Genomic DNA, 19,690 nt, shown 5'->3' with positions numbered 1-19,690 from the left:
TCAAAATCCCTTAATTATAGGATTTCATTCTGAGATTTATGATTTCAGTTGGTTTTGCATTTGTATCTCTGAATTTTTGCAAGTTGAGTTCCTTCTGTACACCTATAGGAAGTTTCAGGGAAGAGGAATTTGTAATTATTATATATCTACATAAATATATATAGATAATATATAGAATACATATACATGTTTCTGCTGTAATATACAGTAATCTCCACCATATATTGCAGTTCACCTATTGCTCCCTTATTACATCACAGATTTATAAATATATTTTATGTATATCTGTACTACAGAATCCTCCTTATATTGCTGGTTTCTGAGGGCAGATAAGTTTTTTGGGCTTATAAAAGCTCAGTAATTTTTGGTCTTATATAAGGAATTTTTAAATTAAAAAAAAAGGACATAATAAAAATAAAAAATAAAATTACCTTAGATATTCTTTTCTACTTCAAGGTTTTTAAGAACTCATACGATAGCCAAGAGATTACTGTGTATTCAGCCAGCCCATAAAAATCCTAATAATATACTTCTAAAGACTTTGGTAGATAATGTTGAAACTTTTTTTTGTTAGCTTTAATAAATTTTTCCAGGTGACAGTTCAAACTTTTTTTTGTTACCTTTAATAAATTTTTCCAGGTGACAGGAGAGTTCATCTTCAGCCTCTTAGGTTTGCCCATCATGATTGCATGCTTATGCTTTTGGAGTCATGTTGATACAAGAGATAAAATGCGATCAAATAACTTTGCACTTACAGGACCTTCTTAATGGCATAGTACATATTGCTATAGAATGGTAGTTCAATAGCGTGATGATAAAGGTAATGTTTTGATCTTTTATATTTTGTTGTTAATGAGTAAATTTTTTTTTTTACTTATTCACTGTGTTCTTAGAATTTTAAATAATAGACACAATACTGTATTTATAAAAATGTCACTTGCTAAATTATTAGCAAGTTATTTTATATTCTGGTTAAAGTTATCAGCAGTTGATGCTAATACAATAGCCTGAAACAATGATAAAATTATTTTTGAATTTTATTGTAAATTTATATTACCGCACCAATGTTATGACACTAAGATTTCTATGTACAGAAAAACATAGTTGTTATTTTGTTTTTGCTTAACTAGAATATTGTTATATGTATTTATGTATATTTTATGTTTTAGTGTGCTGCAAGATTCAAGTGCTTGTCACTTATCATATGTTACTATAGATTAGGAAATTCTTAGCTTTCGGTGTACACTATTGTGGTTTGTTCCATTCTGCATAAATAATTTTATTTTCTCCCTTGGAAGTACCTGTAGTTTAAAGATTTGTCATATACAATAGAGATATTAGAATATTTACAGGAAGGTTAGAAATGCATTATCTCATTTTAGTTAATTTTATTCATTTACAAAGATACTTCATTTTGTATATGTAAAGTTGTGGTGGTACAGATATATGATTTATCAACCAATGAAATTGACTAGTACAAGCCTTCTTCCTTAATATATCTTGAAATGCAAAATTAGATTTGGGGAAATTCATACTTAAAATTGTATGTCAAATCTTTCTTATGTAATTATCAATAATGTACAATACACAGCAAGTCTCTTGATTATACAGTATTGATGTTGAGGAGGTGCAGTAAAATTTATATTAATTCGATCTAAATTATAATCCGATCTAAATTACATAACGGTAATGTACAATATCAAGTAAAGTCTTTTTATTATGTCATTTATTATGAGGGAGCACAGTAACATTTATGTTAATTATAATTAAGAAAATTCTTATTTTATTACAGTATTATAACATATCTTAATATTATTACAAGCATATCATCTTGGGGATAAAGCTTTATCTGTCTAGTCTATACTGGTTGTAAAAATGTAAAGTACTCGAGATGCTTTTATACTTGTGCCAAAAATTCAGCCACTAATTTTATTTGTATTTCTGTGTCAAGTTTTATCAAAATTTACTGTTAAAACAAGCCATTAATTATATGATTATTTTATGTGAAACTTATCCTAGTTGTACCCTGTATTTTAACTAAACACTGCTCCCACTTATGATGGTACCCTTATCCAACACTTCACATACATATACAGTAGGTATTCACTTTAGTGAGTGACCCCTGCTTGGTCACTCAATGAAGTTGGTTGGTTCAACTGGGATAAGTTCTATATAGAATAAGGCATTTTATGATAAATAGGTCGGTAGAAAAATTTTAACATAAACACGAGTAAAAAAAAAGGGCTAAAAGTTCATTGTATATTTTGCAACATTCTAAATTTGTTATAACCGAACTGGCTGAGGGGTGTTAAATATTAATTATTTTGTTTGCATATTAGTATTGATTCCTACATGAATACAAACCATCATCCTTAAATAGGAGTATGACTTCAGCAACACAGAACAGACATTAAAATTGAACTGGGTACAGGATAGTTATAATAGCTACTATAGGCAGGTAACAGGGATGCTCCGCCCACCTGTCAATCAGCAACACAACTTTAGACTTTTGCTGTTGTGTTTAGGTAAACTTGGATAAAAGAAATAAAACATAATAGGATATCGAGTTGATTCCAGATAATACTGCAAATGTGTGACAAGATTATAATCTACCCTACCATTATTCTAATTATCCGTATGCCTTTTGCAGGTAGGCATGATTGTTAGCAGCTATTCCCTCGCTACATGTGGTAGTACAACAACAACCTGGACATAAAGAAGTTGGTCTTCCTTGGGAATTGTAGGTGCTAGATTGGTATTAGATTTTTTTCTCATCGTTGGGCTTCTGAGGCTGCCACTCCCTTTGGTGGTCTCCTGACTCAAGCTTCACCGGTGGAGTTGCTGAAATGAGCAGTACTTGCTAGTGATGCTTGTGAAGAGGTCACAGGAGGCCTCTGTGTCATTTTTTGTAAGTGTTGCCAGTGGTTTCCAAGATATTAAAACCCCAGAAGAATGTTGGCAAAAAGAAGCATGTGTGCTCTTCTTAGTCTTTGTAAGATTCTTATGACACTGCTACTGTGCTTCTAAGATAAAGATATCAAAGAGATCCAGGAACCCAAATCTTCCCGCAGGAGTGAAAGTGATGGTGCAGTACCAAGACCTAACCTAGAGTGGGACGGTATCTAGATACACAGTTTAAGAATGACCACTCTTGCTATATCGGTGCTTGCTTTCATTTCAGACTGAACACACTCGACCAATTTCTTTTTTAACGCGATAGGGAGAAACAGTTCAGTACGGAAAAATAATTGGGTAGGTGTCTGTACGATTGAGGTGCACCTCTGTCTCACTCCCTACAGGTATTTGGTTCTGAAGGGAGAGAAAAATTAGCTAGTGTTGGGTGCGAGGAATCTGCTTTCAGTCGCCTCGCATAAGGTGAGCGTGATTGAGAACAGGTTATGAACCTCTTTCTCAAGATTGGTTACTGCGAGGTTATTCTACGATTATTTGTTTCCTTGATCGGAAACGAGGAACATGTATGCCCTGGACCTCTCTTACTACATGCAAGAACTGAGATGTTCCATCACTTTTGTACACCATTAGTATACAATTCATCAGTCTCTTGGAGAGATGATGATTTTCAATGGAAACCCTCTTCATCATCTTTAGGATGTGCGCCCAGTCTTGTTCTTGGCTCAGATCGTACCTAATCCCTTGTGAAGGAGGGGGTCTGGTGTTTTCAATGGCACATAATTGTAGCCCAACGTCAGCAGAGGTAGAGAATTCGTATACTGAACATGTTTGTCACTGTGCTTGTACTCAGGGATTTCCTATTACACTCATGAATTTTCTAAGTGCATGAATGGCTCCAGTGAAAGAGGACTTGACATTCTTTCTTCAGCATGTCACCAGCCCTCCAGAATTAGAGACTTCACTCGAGTGCTTATATTCTCTTCCACCTGATCCTGCAGTTTCCCCAATTTCGGATTTGCATTTGAAATGACCCCAGAATTAGTTCACAGTCTTCTCAGCTGTATAGACTGCTGCCATGGGAAACCTGTAACTTGCCTAGCCTTCCTGATTATCCTGCAGTTAGTGTCTCGACGGCAGGTTTGCTCAGGGAGTGGCTTAGTACAGTCTATCCAGTTCTTGAGTCTACTGCTATGGATAACCTCTAACTTGGCCAGCCTCCTAGATCAACCACTGGTTGGGTGCAGTCACCTTACTCTGGATCTCTCATATCACTGACATTGATTTAGTACTGTAGGTTGGTTTTGCCATGCAAAGGCCGTGACTTATGGCATACCATTTGGCAAACAAATGGACTAATTAGGCCCTGAAGGGGTGGGATCCCCTTCAATGACTCTTTCCTTAGGGGAACATATAGGTGACGGTGAAGTTGAGGAAGGATAACCATGACTCATTACTGTGCCGTTATCTTCAGTTACCCAGGGACTTGTAAGGCGGTAGCTGTGAGACTGATCTTGGATCAGCTTTGAAGATTGCCTCGGCTACCTTCAAAGCCTGATCAGGACCTGGACCTCCAGCTCCTGCTTCATTTAAAGAAAGGTGCAGCCTGTGCTTTTCCATTTCGTGAGCAACCTGGGAGATGCAAGAAGGGAGGAAGGGGATACTGACGGCATTCCCCCAGCTGTTGTGAGTGTGGGATTCCTGTCATCTCATTTGGCAATATGGCAGTGACAGAGCTAAGTGGGTGGTAGAGGCCTTCAGTATAGAGCAGAGCAGTGGGTGGTAGAGGTCTTCATTAATGTTATTGATACTTATGTCCTTCGTGTATCTTCATCTGCCCCTTGCTTGCACTCCGATGACTTTCCAGAGTTACCCCCCCAAGCATCTGGTATTGCGGCAAGGTGAAAGCAGCACATGAGTAAAGTGTTCTCCGAGTGCTTGGGACATTTCTTTGGGTTGCTACAGTAGAGTTTTCCTGGTGTAGTTGACTTAGGTTTGGAGATCAATCATCGCTAAGCATGGAGATGCTTAGTACCATGTGGATTTATTTCTTTTGCTGCACTTGAAAGTATGTGCATTTTCAAATACCCGTTCATTAGTTTATCAATACCTCTTTGTCCTTGAGGGAGCAGGGTACCAGTTCAAAGCTCTGTGTTTGGCACTGTCCATTGCTGCCTGCCAAATGCTGAGGTGCATGTTTACTTAAGTCTCTCAGCTTGCTGTAACTGGAATGGGATAAGTCTTTTGAGGTTTCTTGGGAAATGGTGGATCATAGTCACTTCCAAGTGGCAGTTGCTTCAGGAACGAGACCAACTTATCTCTTTGTTGCAATCTAAGAATTAGGAAAAGTAAATTCACACCCAAGCAGAGGATGAAGTACCTGGGCAGCGATGGTCTTCCATCAGATGATAGCATCAGCAGGCTCTGAAATATGGTGCGTTTCCATTCAAGCGAGAACTCTGTCCTTGCCTGTTTGAGGAAGAACTTCCATTCATGGTTGTGGCAATATCTTCTTGAACATCATTCCTTTTGATGAAACAAGTTCCACTCTGACGTCTCCACACTGATTAGTAGCAGGCGATATCCCTTTCCATTTTATTCTAGTGGAGCAAGAAGTATTGGCCGATCATTCCTGGTGGGTGTATGGAATTAAAACTCCATCATGGGAGTTCCTCTTGACTCCCCACCTCCTGAGTAGTATTTTTTATTCTCGGACGCATAAAAGGATGGGTAGAGGGTGCATCTGAGGATTCAAGTCCCTCTCGGGGCATCTTCATATCAATCTCTTGGAAATGCAAAATGCAAGTTGTGTTCCTAACAACAAAAGCTTTCCAACAGTTTTATAGCACTTTGTAATGATGATCAACAACATAATGCTTATAACATAATCAACAAGGAAGAAAGGACTGTTTCCTACGAGTTAAAAATGCTGGAAAATGCTGTAGAGCTGTCAGTGACTTAATTCCAAGCAAGAGGAATGAACTAACAAACATGCTAAACCCCCAGGGGCAGGTTGTAGGCTCAGATTGGTCCCTTTAACCTTGCACCACATAATTACAGGCTTACTGGCTAAAGAGGGAACTCCCAATGTTCATTTTCCCTATTTCAAAACTTCGGGAATTGCTCGAGGATTCTGTCCAAGACCCACGGTGATCAACTGGATGTGTACTTATTTCCCCACTGATTTGGTGGTTGAACAACCAAGTGTAGATCACGCCAGGATCCTAGATGACCTTGGTGGCTCCCCGAGATTACTATAAGACAAGTAGGGTCCCAATCAACATGTTAACACATTTATTCTAACTCCTGAGGGTACTATCCCTTTGAACAAACTTCTCTGTCAAATGTACCTCAAATCCGTTAAATTTTTTGGACTTTCCATGACCCATACGAGTCTCTGGCATGAGTGTTGGTCAAAGATCTTTAATATTGGTCTTTCTTTTAACCTTTACATTTGAGATGTCAAAAGCTTACCAGCTCACTTTGGCAAAGGCGTCATTCCGAAGGATGGAAGGTCTCCCGAGTTTGTGACCAAGACCCAGCTGCTCCATCTCTTCCAAGGAGGCATCCAGAGGGCATCAGAATGACAGGGTCTTCTTTGTTCTACAGGAGCTCTATGATTCTTACTGCCTCATCCACCCTCCTTGTCTCAGGTCAAAGTCTACTGTGCAAGTCTTGCTGATTGACATATTGGCAATGCTTCCCCGCTACTTGACTTTTTATGGATAATCCAGGTACGCTTTAGTCATACTCCTATTGAAGGTCTCATGTTTGTCTAGATAGAAAAATACAAATAACTTTGAAATTTTGTAAAGGTCATCTTCCTAAATGAATATAAATATTTTAAAATGCAGTGTGGCAACTGATCTGTGGGGGAAAAAAGTGGGGGACCAATGACAAAACAAAAATTATTCTTTTACGTGATATATACTATGAAGTCAAGTGAGTGGTTGAAAACACATTTATGAGAGTTACAGGAATTTTTTACAATTTGGATATGATTAATTTCAATAGTGAAAAAAAAGAATAAGTTGATGTATGGAATTTAAGTTGATGTATGATTGTAATGAATAAAAAAGGCATTTATCATTATTCTTTGTTATCCCCATTATTTGCTAATGTTTTTGAGATTGAAAATATAAATTACTGAGATCAATTTGAAAGGTGATATAGTGCATAGTGAACTCATGATGATAAAGGAGAAGTTTTAGGCTAGTGGAGTTATGAGGATGGTGTTGGTGTTAGAAAGACAGCTTTTTGTATCCTAATAAGTTAATTCTAAGTTTTGAGGACAAAAATTGAAATAAAATTGACATTATGATAACTCATACGGTACTTTCCATCAAAAATTTTGTAGCATAGTCTTGCGATGCTTGTTGAACACTGGAGCAATGCGATATTGATATGTATTCCCTTCAACATATCCATTATTATTCATTCGACTTCTAAGTTCTTCAATAGTAGGATGAGAAGACTTGAAAGCTGTTTGGCCTCTGCTAGCTTCTTGCTCCCAGCGAGTGCGCAAAGCTGTTACATGGCCTGTGGGAAGAATAATTTTACTTGTATGCTGAATATAATATTAACAATATTATCTATTTTATCATACAATTGTACAATACAAAATTATGTATTTTAACCAAACTATTTATCAATTCTTTTTAATAGACTTTTCACCGGGTTTAATTTAGTGTAATACATCATTATTATTTTATTTTTCTTTAGTTGCAGCAGGATTGATGTATTACTTCAGGGAAAATAATATTTTAAGAGATTCCAGTTTTTACAGGTGTTGCACATCTTAACCAGATAGCAATTTTTTATAAATTATTAATAATACTAGCGAAGCTACAACTCTAGATGGAAAACAAGGATGGTATAAGCCCAAGGGCTTCAACAGGTTAACAGCAAAGTGTGGAAGCGAAAGAAAAAAAATGAATAAACTATACAATAAAGTACTAAAAACCAATGTGAAATATATACTCTATGAGAAGTAAAAAATATTTAAATCTCAAAAACGTTTAAAAACGTGTAGCAGATTCTTAAATTGAAAAACAGCGTCTTGGAACCTATTCAAGTTATCAAGTCAAATTTGTAAAAATTTTGTCCTAGGGTAGGCCTAACCCAACTTCCATTTCTATGATTTCCAGCTACAAAAGTCACCAAATAGCTCCGTTTCATATAAAGAAATATCAGATTTTTCCAAATGTCATTTTGCTTACTGTATTAAACTATATTGTTTTATTACAATCTTCCTTCATCTTATTACAGTATACATACATAACAATTTGTACCTCTGAATGTTTGCAGGTCTAATATTAGTCACTTAAGGGCTCTCTTTATATAAAGCATGAAAGGAGACGTACGTCAACCTGTTCAACATAAAAGAATTTGAAAAAAGTTTGAACTTGGGGGTTGAATTGGTGGAATTTCTAATCAAGATTACCATTCCAGAATTTGGTCATAGCGATAATACAACTTCTAGAATATTCTAGTATTATGTCTTAAGATGGCTAGGCAAAACTATCAGAATTATTATTTTTAATTTTCATCACTTTCACTCGCTTCAATCTTAGTTTTCTTTGCTTCACTTCTTTTCTCTTCATCACAATCACTAGACTGCTTTGTAGATTTTTTAAAGAAACTATCAAGAGAAAGTTGCTTGGTATGGCTTTTCAGAATTTTTCTGAAATGGGTTAAGCATACATCATCAAATTGTCGCCTTCTACTTGATGATCATCGAGATCGTAGACATATTCCGGCCTTTTTGTTTAGCCAGATCACTCACATACACGGTTTCTACAATTTCTTGCTTCAATTCTAATGAAAGCATTACCTTCTTCCTTTTCTCGCCACTAAACTAAGCTTCTTAGGACCAATGATTATACGTAAAATCAAAAAGGAAATGTGAAAAAAGGAAGATGATAAGCACCGTTGTTAACGGACCGAACAGGGTACAACCACACAATGCGCAGAGAACTGACCGACGTGACGCTTACTGGCGTCCCTCCAATGTGCTGCCGTCTACCGGCGTAAAGGCATAAGTAAGAAACTACGACCGGCGCTTTGAGAAAATTCTACGCGTATAGTCTACGTCAAATGTTGGAGCAAGAATTTGTTCGAATTTTACTTCGGATGATGAAACAACCTTGTAGAGGTTCCACAGTAATTGAATACAGTAAGCTAAACAACATTTGCAATAATCTTTTATTTATTTCATATGAAATTGGACTATTCATTGACTTCTTCAGCTGAAAGTCATAGGCATGGGAGTTAGGTAGGCCAAACCCTAGACCAAAATTAAACTTACAACCAACCCAACTTACAAACAGCTACTCGGAACCTATCAAGTTAGTTAGTTGTGGACCTTCAGTTAGTAGCAAAGATCTTTACGAGCTTGATCTGACGTCGGCGGTAAGCTTTTTATAATCGAGCAATCTTTCTTCCCAGACACCCTCCTTTGACAAGGGGAAAGATGGACAACCGACTAATGTCAAACAAACTTTTTTTTCCAATATACTAGGTTTAACATTCCCAACGGCATCTCTCCCCCCCACCTAGGAGTACAGTATACATAACATCAAGTAGGCTTAAGATATCTATATACCTCAACTCTCCTTCCAGTATCCATATCGAATGAATATAAAAGGATAAAACCCTGTAAGACAAGGTACTGAACAGACAGGCCCTCTTCTCAGGATGAGGTATTCATGAGAGTATCTTCTAATGCTGTCTAGGTTACTACACTATAAATTAGGAACCATGTGTACAGCTGGATGGAAAACTAATCCGTCACCTTATTAAGTATATAATGATATATAACAGAAAAAAAAAACTACAATTGAAAATAAATACACTGTAAACCATCTAGCCCATCCTAATGGGGTTATCTGGCCTAGATGTGACAGAGCACTGTAACTTTAACTGAATGTAATAATTGGATCCATGAAGGAATAAAACGGAGCTAGGAAGCACGCACCTCCATGTTACATTAATGGTAAGACTGCGTAAGCATGCAACCAATACAGTAACTAAGAAAACTCGAGTAATGGGCAATCAACTTGTGGGAAAGGGAAAGGATGCTAAGAAAACAGAAATAATGTATGGTGAACCTAATTGATCGATTTGGAGTTTTCTGGCATCCTGACATCGAAGGTCATTAACTCCAAAGGAGTAACCCTAACTGACAAGGGAAACGGATGAACAATAACACCAACCGAACCGGTGAACTGCCAAAATTAGGTAAACAACCACCCAACTGAGGAATGCCAGTGCCTTAGTGAATGCATCATATCACTAAATAAGGCACGAAAGAAAGAAAAATCCTAAACATAAGTACATACTTAATAATGCGCTTCAAGCTCTGCATAAACACATCAAGAAAATGTGCATACTTCCTATGGTCAACGAAACACAGAATGAAGGTTGATGGTTAGTTGAATATGCTGGAAATACTTGGAATGATGGTTCGTTTATAGAACGCCGCGAATGATGTCACACATATCAGCTGACTTTTGGTTTCCGAGGTGCTGTGATAAGTTCAAATGAGCTTGAACTTTCGGGTCTCCCCTCTACTCACTGAGTCTGTGCTTTGTTCATTGATGTACTGGCACTAGAGCAAGGGAACAATATTTTTTGGGCAATCAGATCGTACTAGATTCCCTGTTCTACCCCTTTACAGGAGAGTCCCTGAGAACCGCACTGCACCTCCGCAAAATTAACTTTTTCCTTTGTCAAAACTCATTCTTTGTAATTAGTACTGCTTTCCCATACACTAGAACTGGCCCAGGCCCTAACAGCTTCTACCTTCCCATGATAAGCAGGTTGTTAAAGTCTTCCTCACTCCCACATAGGTTTAGGAAGAATGAAACTTTCCTAAGAAAAAGACCTTTCCAGTTTGGTTCATAGGGTTCTACCAAGGAGTGAGTCTTAGATTTTAAAGGCCAAAAGTTTTTTTTCTATTTTGTATTCATCCTACTTATACAAACCATAGTTATTTAGGTTGAACTTATCTCCTCAACCAACCCTCTCAATCATGAACCAAACTTCAAAGGTCTATGACAGTCAAAAGGACTTAACTATCCCCCCACCCACCTGCCTGGCTAACAATTTAATAGCCATTCTAGCTTCCTGAAAAGTATATCCTATTTAAATGGATTTATGTTTGTATAGCTAGAAAAATGAATATTTTAAAATGTTATTTTCATTAGTAAAATAGATTTTTGAATATACTTACCCGATGATCATGTAGCTGTCAACTCCGTTGCCCGACAGAAATCTACGGTCGGGATACGCCAGCGATCGCTTATACAGGTGGGGGTGTACTCACCAGCGCCATCTGTGGTCAGGTACTCCAGTACTTCTTGTCAACAAGACCTCAATTTTCTCCTCGGTCCACTGGTTCTCTATGGGGAGGAAGGGCGGGTCATTTAAATCATGATCATCGGGTAAGTATATTCAAAAATTTATTTTACTAATGAAAATAACATTTTTCAATATTAATCTTACCCGATGATCATGTAGCTGATTCACACCCAGGGTGGTGGGTGGAGACCAGTATACATGTTAACAAAGAAGCTAAGTATCCCGTATTTCATTTTTATTAGTTATTCAAAATAACAATAAAAAATAAATAAGTACCTGGTAAGGAAGTCGACTTGAACCATTACTCTGCCTTTAATAAGTACGTCTTCCTTACTGAGCGTAGCGGTTCTCTTAGGATGCTGAACGACTCTTAGGTGGCTAAAGTATAAAGGGCTGCAACCCATACTAAAGGACCTCATCACAACCTCTAACCTAGGCGCTTCTCAAGAAAGAATTGACCACCCGCCAAATCAACCAGGATGCGGAAGGCTTCTTAGCCGACCGTACAACCCAAAAACAACAATAAAAGCAATCAAGAGAAAGGTTAAAAAGGTTATGGGATTATGGGAATGTAGTGGCTGAGCCCTCACCTACTACTGCACTCGCTGCTACGAATGGTCCCAGGGTGTAGCAGTTCTCGTAAAGAGACTGGACATCTTTGAGATAGAATGATGCGAACACTGACTTGCTTCTCCAATAGGTTGCATCCATAACACTCTGCAGAGAACGGTTCTGTTTGAAGGCCACTGAAGTAGCCACAGCTCTCACTTCATGTGTCCTTACCTTCAGTAAAGCAAGGTCTTCTTCCTTCATATGAGAATGAGCTTCTCTAATCAGAAGCCTGATGTAGTAAGAAACTGCGTTCTTAGACATAGGTAGCGAAGGCTTCTTAACAGCACACCATAAGGCTTCTGATTGTCCTCGTAAAGGTTTTGACCTTTTCAGATAGTACCTAAGAGCTCTGACTGGGCAAAGTACTCTCTCCAGCTCGTTACCCACCAAGTTGGATAGGCTAGGGATCTCGAACGATTTAGGCCAAGGACGTGAAGGAAGCTCGTTTTTAGCCAAAAAACCGAGCTGCAAGGAACATGTAGCCGTTTCAGATGTGAAACCTATGTTCCTGCTGAAGGCGTGGATCTCACTTACTCTCTTAGCTGTTGCTAGGCATACTAGGAAAAGAGTTTTTAATGTGAGGTCCTTGAAAGAGGCTGATTGTAGCGGTTCAAATCTAGATGATATCAGGAACCTTAGGACCACGTCTAGATTCCAGCCTGGAGTGGACAACCGACGTTCCTTAGAGGTCTCAAAAGACCTAAGGATGTCCTGCAGATCTTTGTTGGAGGAAAGATCCAAGCCTCTGTGGCGGAAAACCGCTGCCAACATACTTCTATAACCCTTGATCGTAGGAGCTGATAGGGATCTAACGTTCCTTAGATGTAACAGGAAGTCAGCAATCTGGGTTACAGTGGTACTGGTTGAGGAAACTGCATTGGCCTTGCACCAGCTTCGGAAGACTTCCCATTTAGATTGATAGACTCTGAGAGTGGATGTTCTCCTAGCTCTAGCAATCGCTCTGGCTGCCTCCTTCGAAAAGCCTCTAGCTCTTGAGAGTCTTTCGATAGTCTGAAGGCAGTCAGACGAAGAGCGTGGAGGCTTGGGTGTACCTTCTTTACGTGAGGTTGACGCAGAAGGTCCACTCTTAGAGGAAGAGTCCTGGGAACGTCGACCAGCCATTGCAGTACCTCTGTGAACCATTCTCTCGCGGGCCAGAGGGGAGCAACCAACGTCAGCCGTGTCCCTTTGTGAGAGGCGAATTTCTGAAGTACCCTGTTGACAATCTTGAACGGCGGGAATGCATACAGGTCGAGATGGGACCAATCCAGCAGAAAAGCATCCACGTGAACTGCTGCCGGGTCTGGAATCGGAGAACAATACAATGGGAGCCTCTTGGTCATCGAGGTAGCGAACAGATCTATGGTAGGTTGACCCCACAGGGACCAAAGTCTGCTGCAAACATTCTTGTGAAGGGTCCACTCTGTGGGGATGACCTGACCCTTCCGGCTGAGGCGATCTGCCATGACATTCATATCGCCCTGAATGAACCTCGTTACCAGCGTGAGCCTTCGATCTTTTGACCAAATGAGGAGGTCCCTTGCGATCTCGAACAACTTCCTCGAATGAGTCCCCCCCTGCTTGGAGATGTAAGCCAAGGCTGTGGTGTTGTCGGAGTTCACCTCCACCACCTTGTTTAGCTGGAGGGACTTGAAGTTCATTAAGGCCAGATGAACCGCCAACAACTCCTTGCAATTGATGTGGAGTGTTCTTTGTTCCTGATTCCATGTTCCCGAGCATTCCTGTCCGTCCAATGTCGCACCCCAGCCCGAGTCTGATGCGTCCGAGAAGAGATGGTGGTCGGGGGTCTGAACAGCTAACGAAAGACCTTCCTTGAGAAGAATGCTGTTCTTCCACCACGTTAGAGTAGACCTCATCTCTTCGGAAACAGGAATTGAGACCGTCTCTAGCGTCATGTCCTTGATCCAGTGAGCAGCCAGATGATACTGAAGGGGGCGGAGGTGGAGTCTCCCTAACTCGATGAACAGGGACAGCGATGAAAGTGTCCCTGTTAGACTCATCCACTGCCTTACTGAGCATCGGCTCCTTCTCAGCATGCTCAGGATGCACTCTAGGGCTTGGTTGATCCTTGGGGCCGACGGAAAAGCCCGAAAAGCTCGACTCTGAATCTCCATACCCAGGTAAACAATGGTCTGGGATGGGACGAGCTGGGACTTCTCTAAATTGACCAGGAGGCCCAGTTCCTTGGTCAGATCCATAGTCCATCTGAGATTCTCCAGACAGCGACGACTTGTGGGAGCTCTTAAAAGCCAGTCGTCTAAATAGAGGGAGGCTCTGATGTCTGCCAAGTGAAGGAATTTCGCAATATTCCTCATCAGTCGCGTAAACACAAGAGGTGCCGTGCTTAGGCCAAAACACAGGGCTTGGAACTGGTACACAACCTTTCCATAGACGAATCTCAGGAAAGGTTGGGAGTCTGGATGGATGGGGACGTAAAAGTATGCGTCTTTCAGGTCTAACGAGACCATCCAGTCCTCCTGCCTGACCGCTGCTAGGACCGACTTCGTCGTCTCCATAGTGAACGTCTGCTTGGTGACATAAGCATTGAGCGCACTGACGTCCAGCACCGGTCTCCAACCTCCTGTCTTCTTGGCTACCAGGAAGAGACGGTTGTAAAAGCCCGGGGATTGATGGTCCCGGACTATGACCACTGCCTCCTTGTGTAGCAAGAGCGACACCTCTTGTTGCAACGCTAGCCTCTTGTCCTTCTCCTTGTAGTTGGGAGAGAGGTTGATGGGAGATGTAGCTAGAGGGGGATTGCGGCAGAACGGAATTCTGTATCCCTCCCTCAGCCACTTCACAGACTGAGCGTCTGCACCTCTGCTCTCCCAAGCTTGCCAGAAGGTCTTGAGTCTGGCTCCTACAGCTGTCTGGAGAGGAGGGAAGTCAAAACTTGCCTCTTGTGGACTTGGAACCCTTCTTGGACTTGCCACGGTTACTGTCTGCACGGGTACCTCCTCTGCTGGAGGTTCTGCCACGAAAGGGTGGGATGAACCTGGAAGCAGGAGTATCAACTGCTAGAGGGCGGTAAGGTTTAGTCACGGAAGGTAAGGTCTTAGCCTTACGTGCAGAAGAAGCCATGAGGTCATGCGTATCCTTCTGGAGAAGAGAGGCAGTCATCCCCTTAATTAATTCCTCCGGAAACAGACACTTGGACAGAGGAGCAAAAAGTAACTCTGACCTCTGGCAAGGGGTGATACCAGCAGATAAGAAGGAGCACAGATGTTCCCTTTTCTTGAGGACCCCTGATACATAAGAAGCCGCAAGCTCGCCAGACCCATCCCGTATTGCCTTGTCCATGCTGGACATGATCAGCATGGCTGAGTCCTTGTCAGAAGGGGCAGTCTTCCTGCTTAAGGCTCCCAGACACCAATCGAGGAAGTTGAATATCTCGAAGGCACGAAAGACTCCCCTTAACAAGTGATCAAGATCTGTAGGGGACCAGCAGATCTTCGAACGTCTCATAGCCAACCTGCGGGGAGAGTCAACCAGACTTGAGAAGTCGGCCTGGGCAGAGGCAGGAACCCCCAAGCCAGGTTCCTCTCCCGTGGCATACCAGACGCCCGACTTAGAAGCCAGCTTGGGAGGAGGAAACACAAAAGAGGTCCTTCCCAGTTGCTTCTTGGACTGCAACCAATCCCCCATAACCCTCAAAGCTCTCCTTGAAGATCTGGCAAGAACAAGCTTGGTGAAGGCAGGAGCAGTAGACTGCATGCCCAGAGCAAACTCGGAGGGAGGAGAACGAGGGGTTGCAGACACAAAGTGTTCAGGGTACAACTCTCTAAACAAACCAAGGACTTTGCGGAAGTCTAAGGAGGGTGGCGAAGACTTGTGTCCTTCAACATCAGAATGAGGATCATCAAGATGAGCAGCTTCATCCTCAGAAGCCTCCTCACCCGACAGTTGAGTTGTAAGAGGCAAAGGCAGAGCAGCAAGCTGAACGGCTGAATCCTGCAGAACGGGTGCATGCGTACCTGCGGATCCATCATCATGCCTCTGCTGGACAGACTGTGAGCTGGCAACAACAAAAGCAGAGGGCCGGTGTGAGGGAGGGTCTGCGGTGGGCTGAGGAGCATGCGGTGTGGTATGCAGAGCATGCTGTGAGGCATGCGGCTCATGCTGCATGGCATGCGGCTCATGCTGCATGGCATGCGGCTCATGCTGCATGGGATGCGGCTCATGCTGCATGGGATGCGGCTCATGCTGCATGGTATGCGGCTCATGCTGCATGGCATGCGGCTCATGCTGCATGGGATGAGGCTCATGCTGCATGGTATGAGGCTCATGCTGCATGGGATGAGGCTCATGCTGCATGGGATGAGGCTCATGCTGCATGGAATGCGGCTCATGCTGTAAGGTCTGCAGAGCATGCTGCATGGGCTGAGGACTGCGCCACTGTGGAGGAGCTCTCACAGGAGGAGGGATGTTAACCTTCTCTGCCTGATAATCCTGCATAAAAGCCGCAAGCTGAGACTGCATAGTCTGCAGCATGGACCACTTAGGGTCTACTGTGGTTGGAGCAGAGGCCTGTTGAGGAACCACTCTACCTCTCTTGGGAGGTGTGCAGTCATCCGATGACTGCGGCGAGTCCGAACTGACCCAGTGGCTACACCTGGGCCGTTGGACTAGCTCTGAAGGGACTTTACGCTTAAGCGGTCGTGAGACCTTAGTCCACCATTTCCTCCTGGAAACCTCTTCCACAGACGAGGAATGTAAGGGCTCATTCGTCTGGGAGTGGAAGGGACGATCCTTAGCAGATACGTCCGCAACCACTGAGGATACATCTGTGCGCCGATCAAGGCCCGCCGAACCCTTTGGTCCTTCGACATTGCTTCTCCCCTGGGCTTGGGAGCTTGCAAAAGGTCCCGGACTGGGAGGACGACTGGCACGCACAGATGTATCCTCATGCGCAACACTGACACTGACACTATGCACAGCACTAGCACTAACACTTCCCACTGCACTCTTCGCTTTCAGCTCTCTGACATCCGCCAAGAGCTGATTGCGGTCACTAACCAACGACTCCACCTTATCACCGAGAGCCTGAATGGCACGCAACATATCAGCCATTGCAGGCTGAGCACTCGTAGCAGGTTCGAGGGTCACCACCACAGGGGAAGGAAAAGGTTGAGGGGCATGGGGAGAGGAAATAACCAAAGAGCGAGAAGAACTCCTCCTATCTCTCTCCTTCTCTAACCTACGAGTATATCTGAGGAATTCATTAAAATCGAATTCCGAAAGCCCAGCACATTCCCCACATCGATCTTCCAATTGACAGGATTTTCCCCTACAATTGGAACATACGGTGTGAGGATCAACAGAGGCCTTCGGAAGACGCCTATTACAAGTACTAACACTACATCGCCTATATTTAGGAACTTGGGAAGTGTCAGACATCTTGAATTCTAGAAGTAGTCAAAGGGGGAATTCCAAAGTAAAGCAAAGATCGTTAACCAATGAATCAAATTAATACCAAAAGCTTGCTAAGCTAAGGCTAAAGCTTCCTGTACAGCGAAGGCTAAATTTCAGAGCAAATACTTCACCAAATCGTGAAGAAAAGACTCCAAAATCAACAGCGTATCCATGTAGGTCTTGCCGGTGGCACGACAGAGGAAAAATTGAGGTCTTGTTGACAAGAAGTACTGGAGTACCTGACCACAGATGGCGCTGGTGAGTACACCCCCACCTGTATAAGCGATCGCTGGCGTATCCCGACCGTAGATTTCTGTCGGGCAACGGAGTTGACAGCTACATGATCATCGGGTAAGATTAATATTGAAAAATGTGATATAATTCAATGATGATACGATCTAAACATAAGTAGTATCCCAATTCCAAAAAGACTATTCTTCATGCAGTTCATAATTAATTTTTATTCCTTTAATGTATTTGTGCTAAAACTTGGGCTAGTTCCAAACACATTAATTTCAAAATGTTTTAAGTCGCTTCATTTACTTTGAAGCAATGTCTTTCTTTTCCATCAGAGTTAGAGCAGGGTTCATGAACTTCAACAATTAAGTACTTTATCAGAGGGCCCCCAACACTAAACGGAATGGGCATTGATGGTTCTATCAAAATTTATAGTAAGCTAGCTTTAATCTCTCAAGTGGAGAATGGGGGAAGAGAATTTTCCTTACCTGATAATTCAGAATTAGTTTGCTGAGAAGACTCTGGAGGAGTTGTGCTGCCATTTGGTGAACCAGCAGAACAGGAGCTACAAAAGGAATGAAGGTGATGGTGATGAAGATGCTCATTTCCATCTTGCAGAGAAGAATTTTGAGATTCGCAAATAGTCTTGAGTTCTTCTAATATCTGTCAAGAATATCAATAGGATAGTTTAAAAAGTTCTTTCAATAATGGTTGAGATATAAACAAATAAAAGATTCAAAATCAAATGCATAAATGAATTTTTAGCAAAATTATACAGACAATTTCTCTAACCTGAGCAAAATTTGGTCTTTCTTCAGGTACTTTGTGCCAAGCTTTCTCAAGAAGGTTTGATACCTCAGCAGGAAAGGCTCTATCAAGAGGTGGCCTACTATGTCTGAAAAATTGCAAAGCAATTATCAGTGTAATGAATCCTTACACTTAACAAGAGGGATATTTCTCACCAAAGTATTTGCATAACAAACAATGAATTTGATTCTTTAAAAATAATGTATCTAAACTTAAAACACAATTAAATATTTAATGCAGAACAGTTCTTAAACACTTATTTCACTACATCTGTATGGGTACTCTTAATTTTAGACTGGAAAAACATTTGAGCAACAAATTTTTTCTCTAGTTTTTCCCCATTTACAATACTAAGAATTTGACAGTAACAAAAACGAAACTTGAAATAATTTTTCTTCTTTTATAGTCCATTACTGTATCTAGTCTTTTTGTGGGTCTGCATTTAATTTCCATACACTCATTACAAACTTTAGATTACAAGAGAGAATGATCACACACAGCTCAAAAGAACAGGGCATGTGCAGTGACTGTAGGAGTCTGGAACAGATGAAGAGGGTGGTGATATATATGTTGGTTGGTCTTGATAATTCTTAAGTATCTTTGAGACACGGTCCTTTTAACACCACCATGTCTTTGTTAGTCTTTGTTAGTACTAATGATTTACATTTTCAGATGACTAACAATATCTTGAAAAGCAGGCAAGGAGGACTAGTATGTGATTAGCACATGTTATATTCTTTAGTGCAATAACAGTTCAGAGATGACCAGATTTCTAATGACTGATAATATCCTTTCATGATACAGTATATGTTTTAACCATCCATCAACAATAGCAGGTTAAACACTTATGATCATAACCTCTGGAAATTACTTGTGTTTATAATAATGTTTGAAAATTAAATAATTCAGCGGTGTATAATAAACCAATAATTGAAAGTGAGGTTAAGAGGAGAAGACCTCTAGTAAAAGTAATGGTTTTCAATGTGAATGAAGTACAGTACCTAATTCTTTTACACACACTGAAAAGTTAGGTTTGCACATTAATAAATATTAGGGTGCATCCAAACAACCTGGCACTGTACAACAGGCAAACATCATTACCAGACCATCATGGGTGGCAGGAATGACCACCAGAAGTGCAAAAACCAAAGGCAAAGTTTAAAACCTATGTCTACACAGATAATCAATTTGGTCAAACTTTCAGTTCAGTTCTTATAGAATCATGGGCTTACTAGTTTATTTTTATTATTACAGTATTATTATTATTATTAGCCAAGGTATAACCCTATTTGGAAAAGCAGGATGCTATAAGCCCAAGGGCTCCAACAAG

General features: G+C 41.1%; 2 protein-coding genes across 4 annotated transcripts in view; one reads left to right on the top strand and one right to left on the bottom strand.

Moving 5' to 3' along the window:
• The window catches only part of LOC137640270 (uncharacterized), a 59,985-nt gene extending 52,986 nt beyond the window's left edge, over positions 1-6,999 (top strand). The window contains exon 7 of the mRNA XM_068372868.1: positions 640-6,999. Within this exon, the coding sequence (XP_068228969.1) occupies positions 640-768 (129 nt within the window). The 3' untranslated portion in view covers positions 769-6,999. The remainder of the gene's footprint in view (positions 1-639) is intronic.
• Positions 7,000-7,216: 217 nt separating this feature from the next.
• LOC137640269 (serine/threonine-protein kinase TNNI3K-like) overlaps positions 7,217-19,690 on the bottom strand; it is a 152,800-nt gene continuing 140,326 nt past the window's right edge. For all 3 annotated transcript variants that reach the window (XM_068372865.1, XM_068372866.1, XM_068372867.1), the window contains 3 exons: positions 18,346-18,448; positions 18,042-18,216; positions 7,217-7,449 (listed from right to left, as the gene is read on the bottom strand). In XM_068372865.1, the coding sequence (XP_068228966.1) occupies positions 7,253-7,449; positions 18,042-18,216; positions 18,346-18,448 (475 nt within the window). In that variant the 3' untranslated portion in view covers positions 7,217-7,252. The remainder of the gene's footprint in view (positions 7,450-18,041; positions 18,217-18,345; positions 18,449-19,690) is intronic.

The sequence above is a fragment of the Palaemon carinicauda genome, chromosome 4 (genome assembly GCF_036898095.1).
Source record: "Palaemon carinicauda isolate YSFRI2023 chromosome 4, ASM3689809v2, whole genome shotgun sequence".
NCBI lineage: Eukaryota > Metazoa > Arthropoda > Malacostraca > Decapoda > Palaemonidae > Palaemon > Palaemon carinicauda.
The sequence above is the reverse complement of the archived record's forward strand: the minus strand, read 5'-3'. Positions and strand labels throughout refer to the sequence as shown.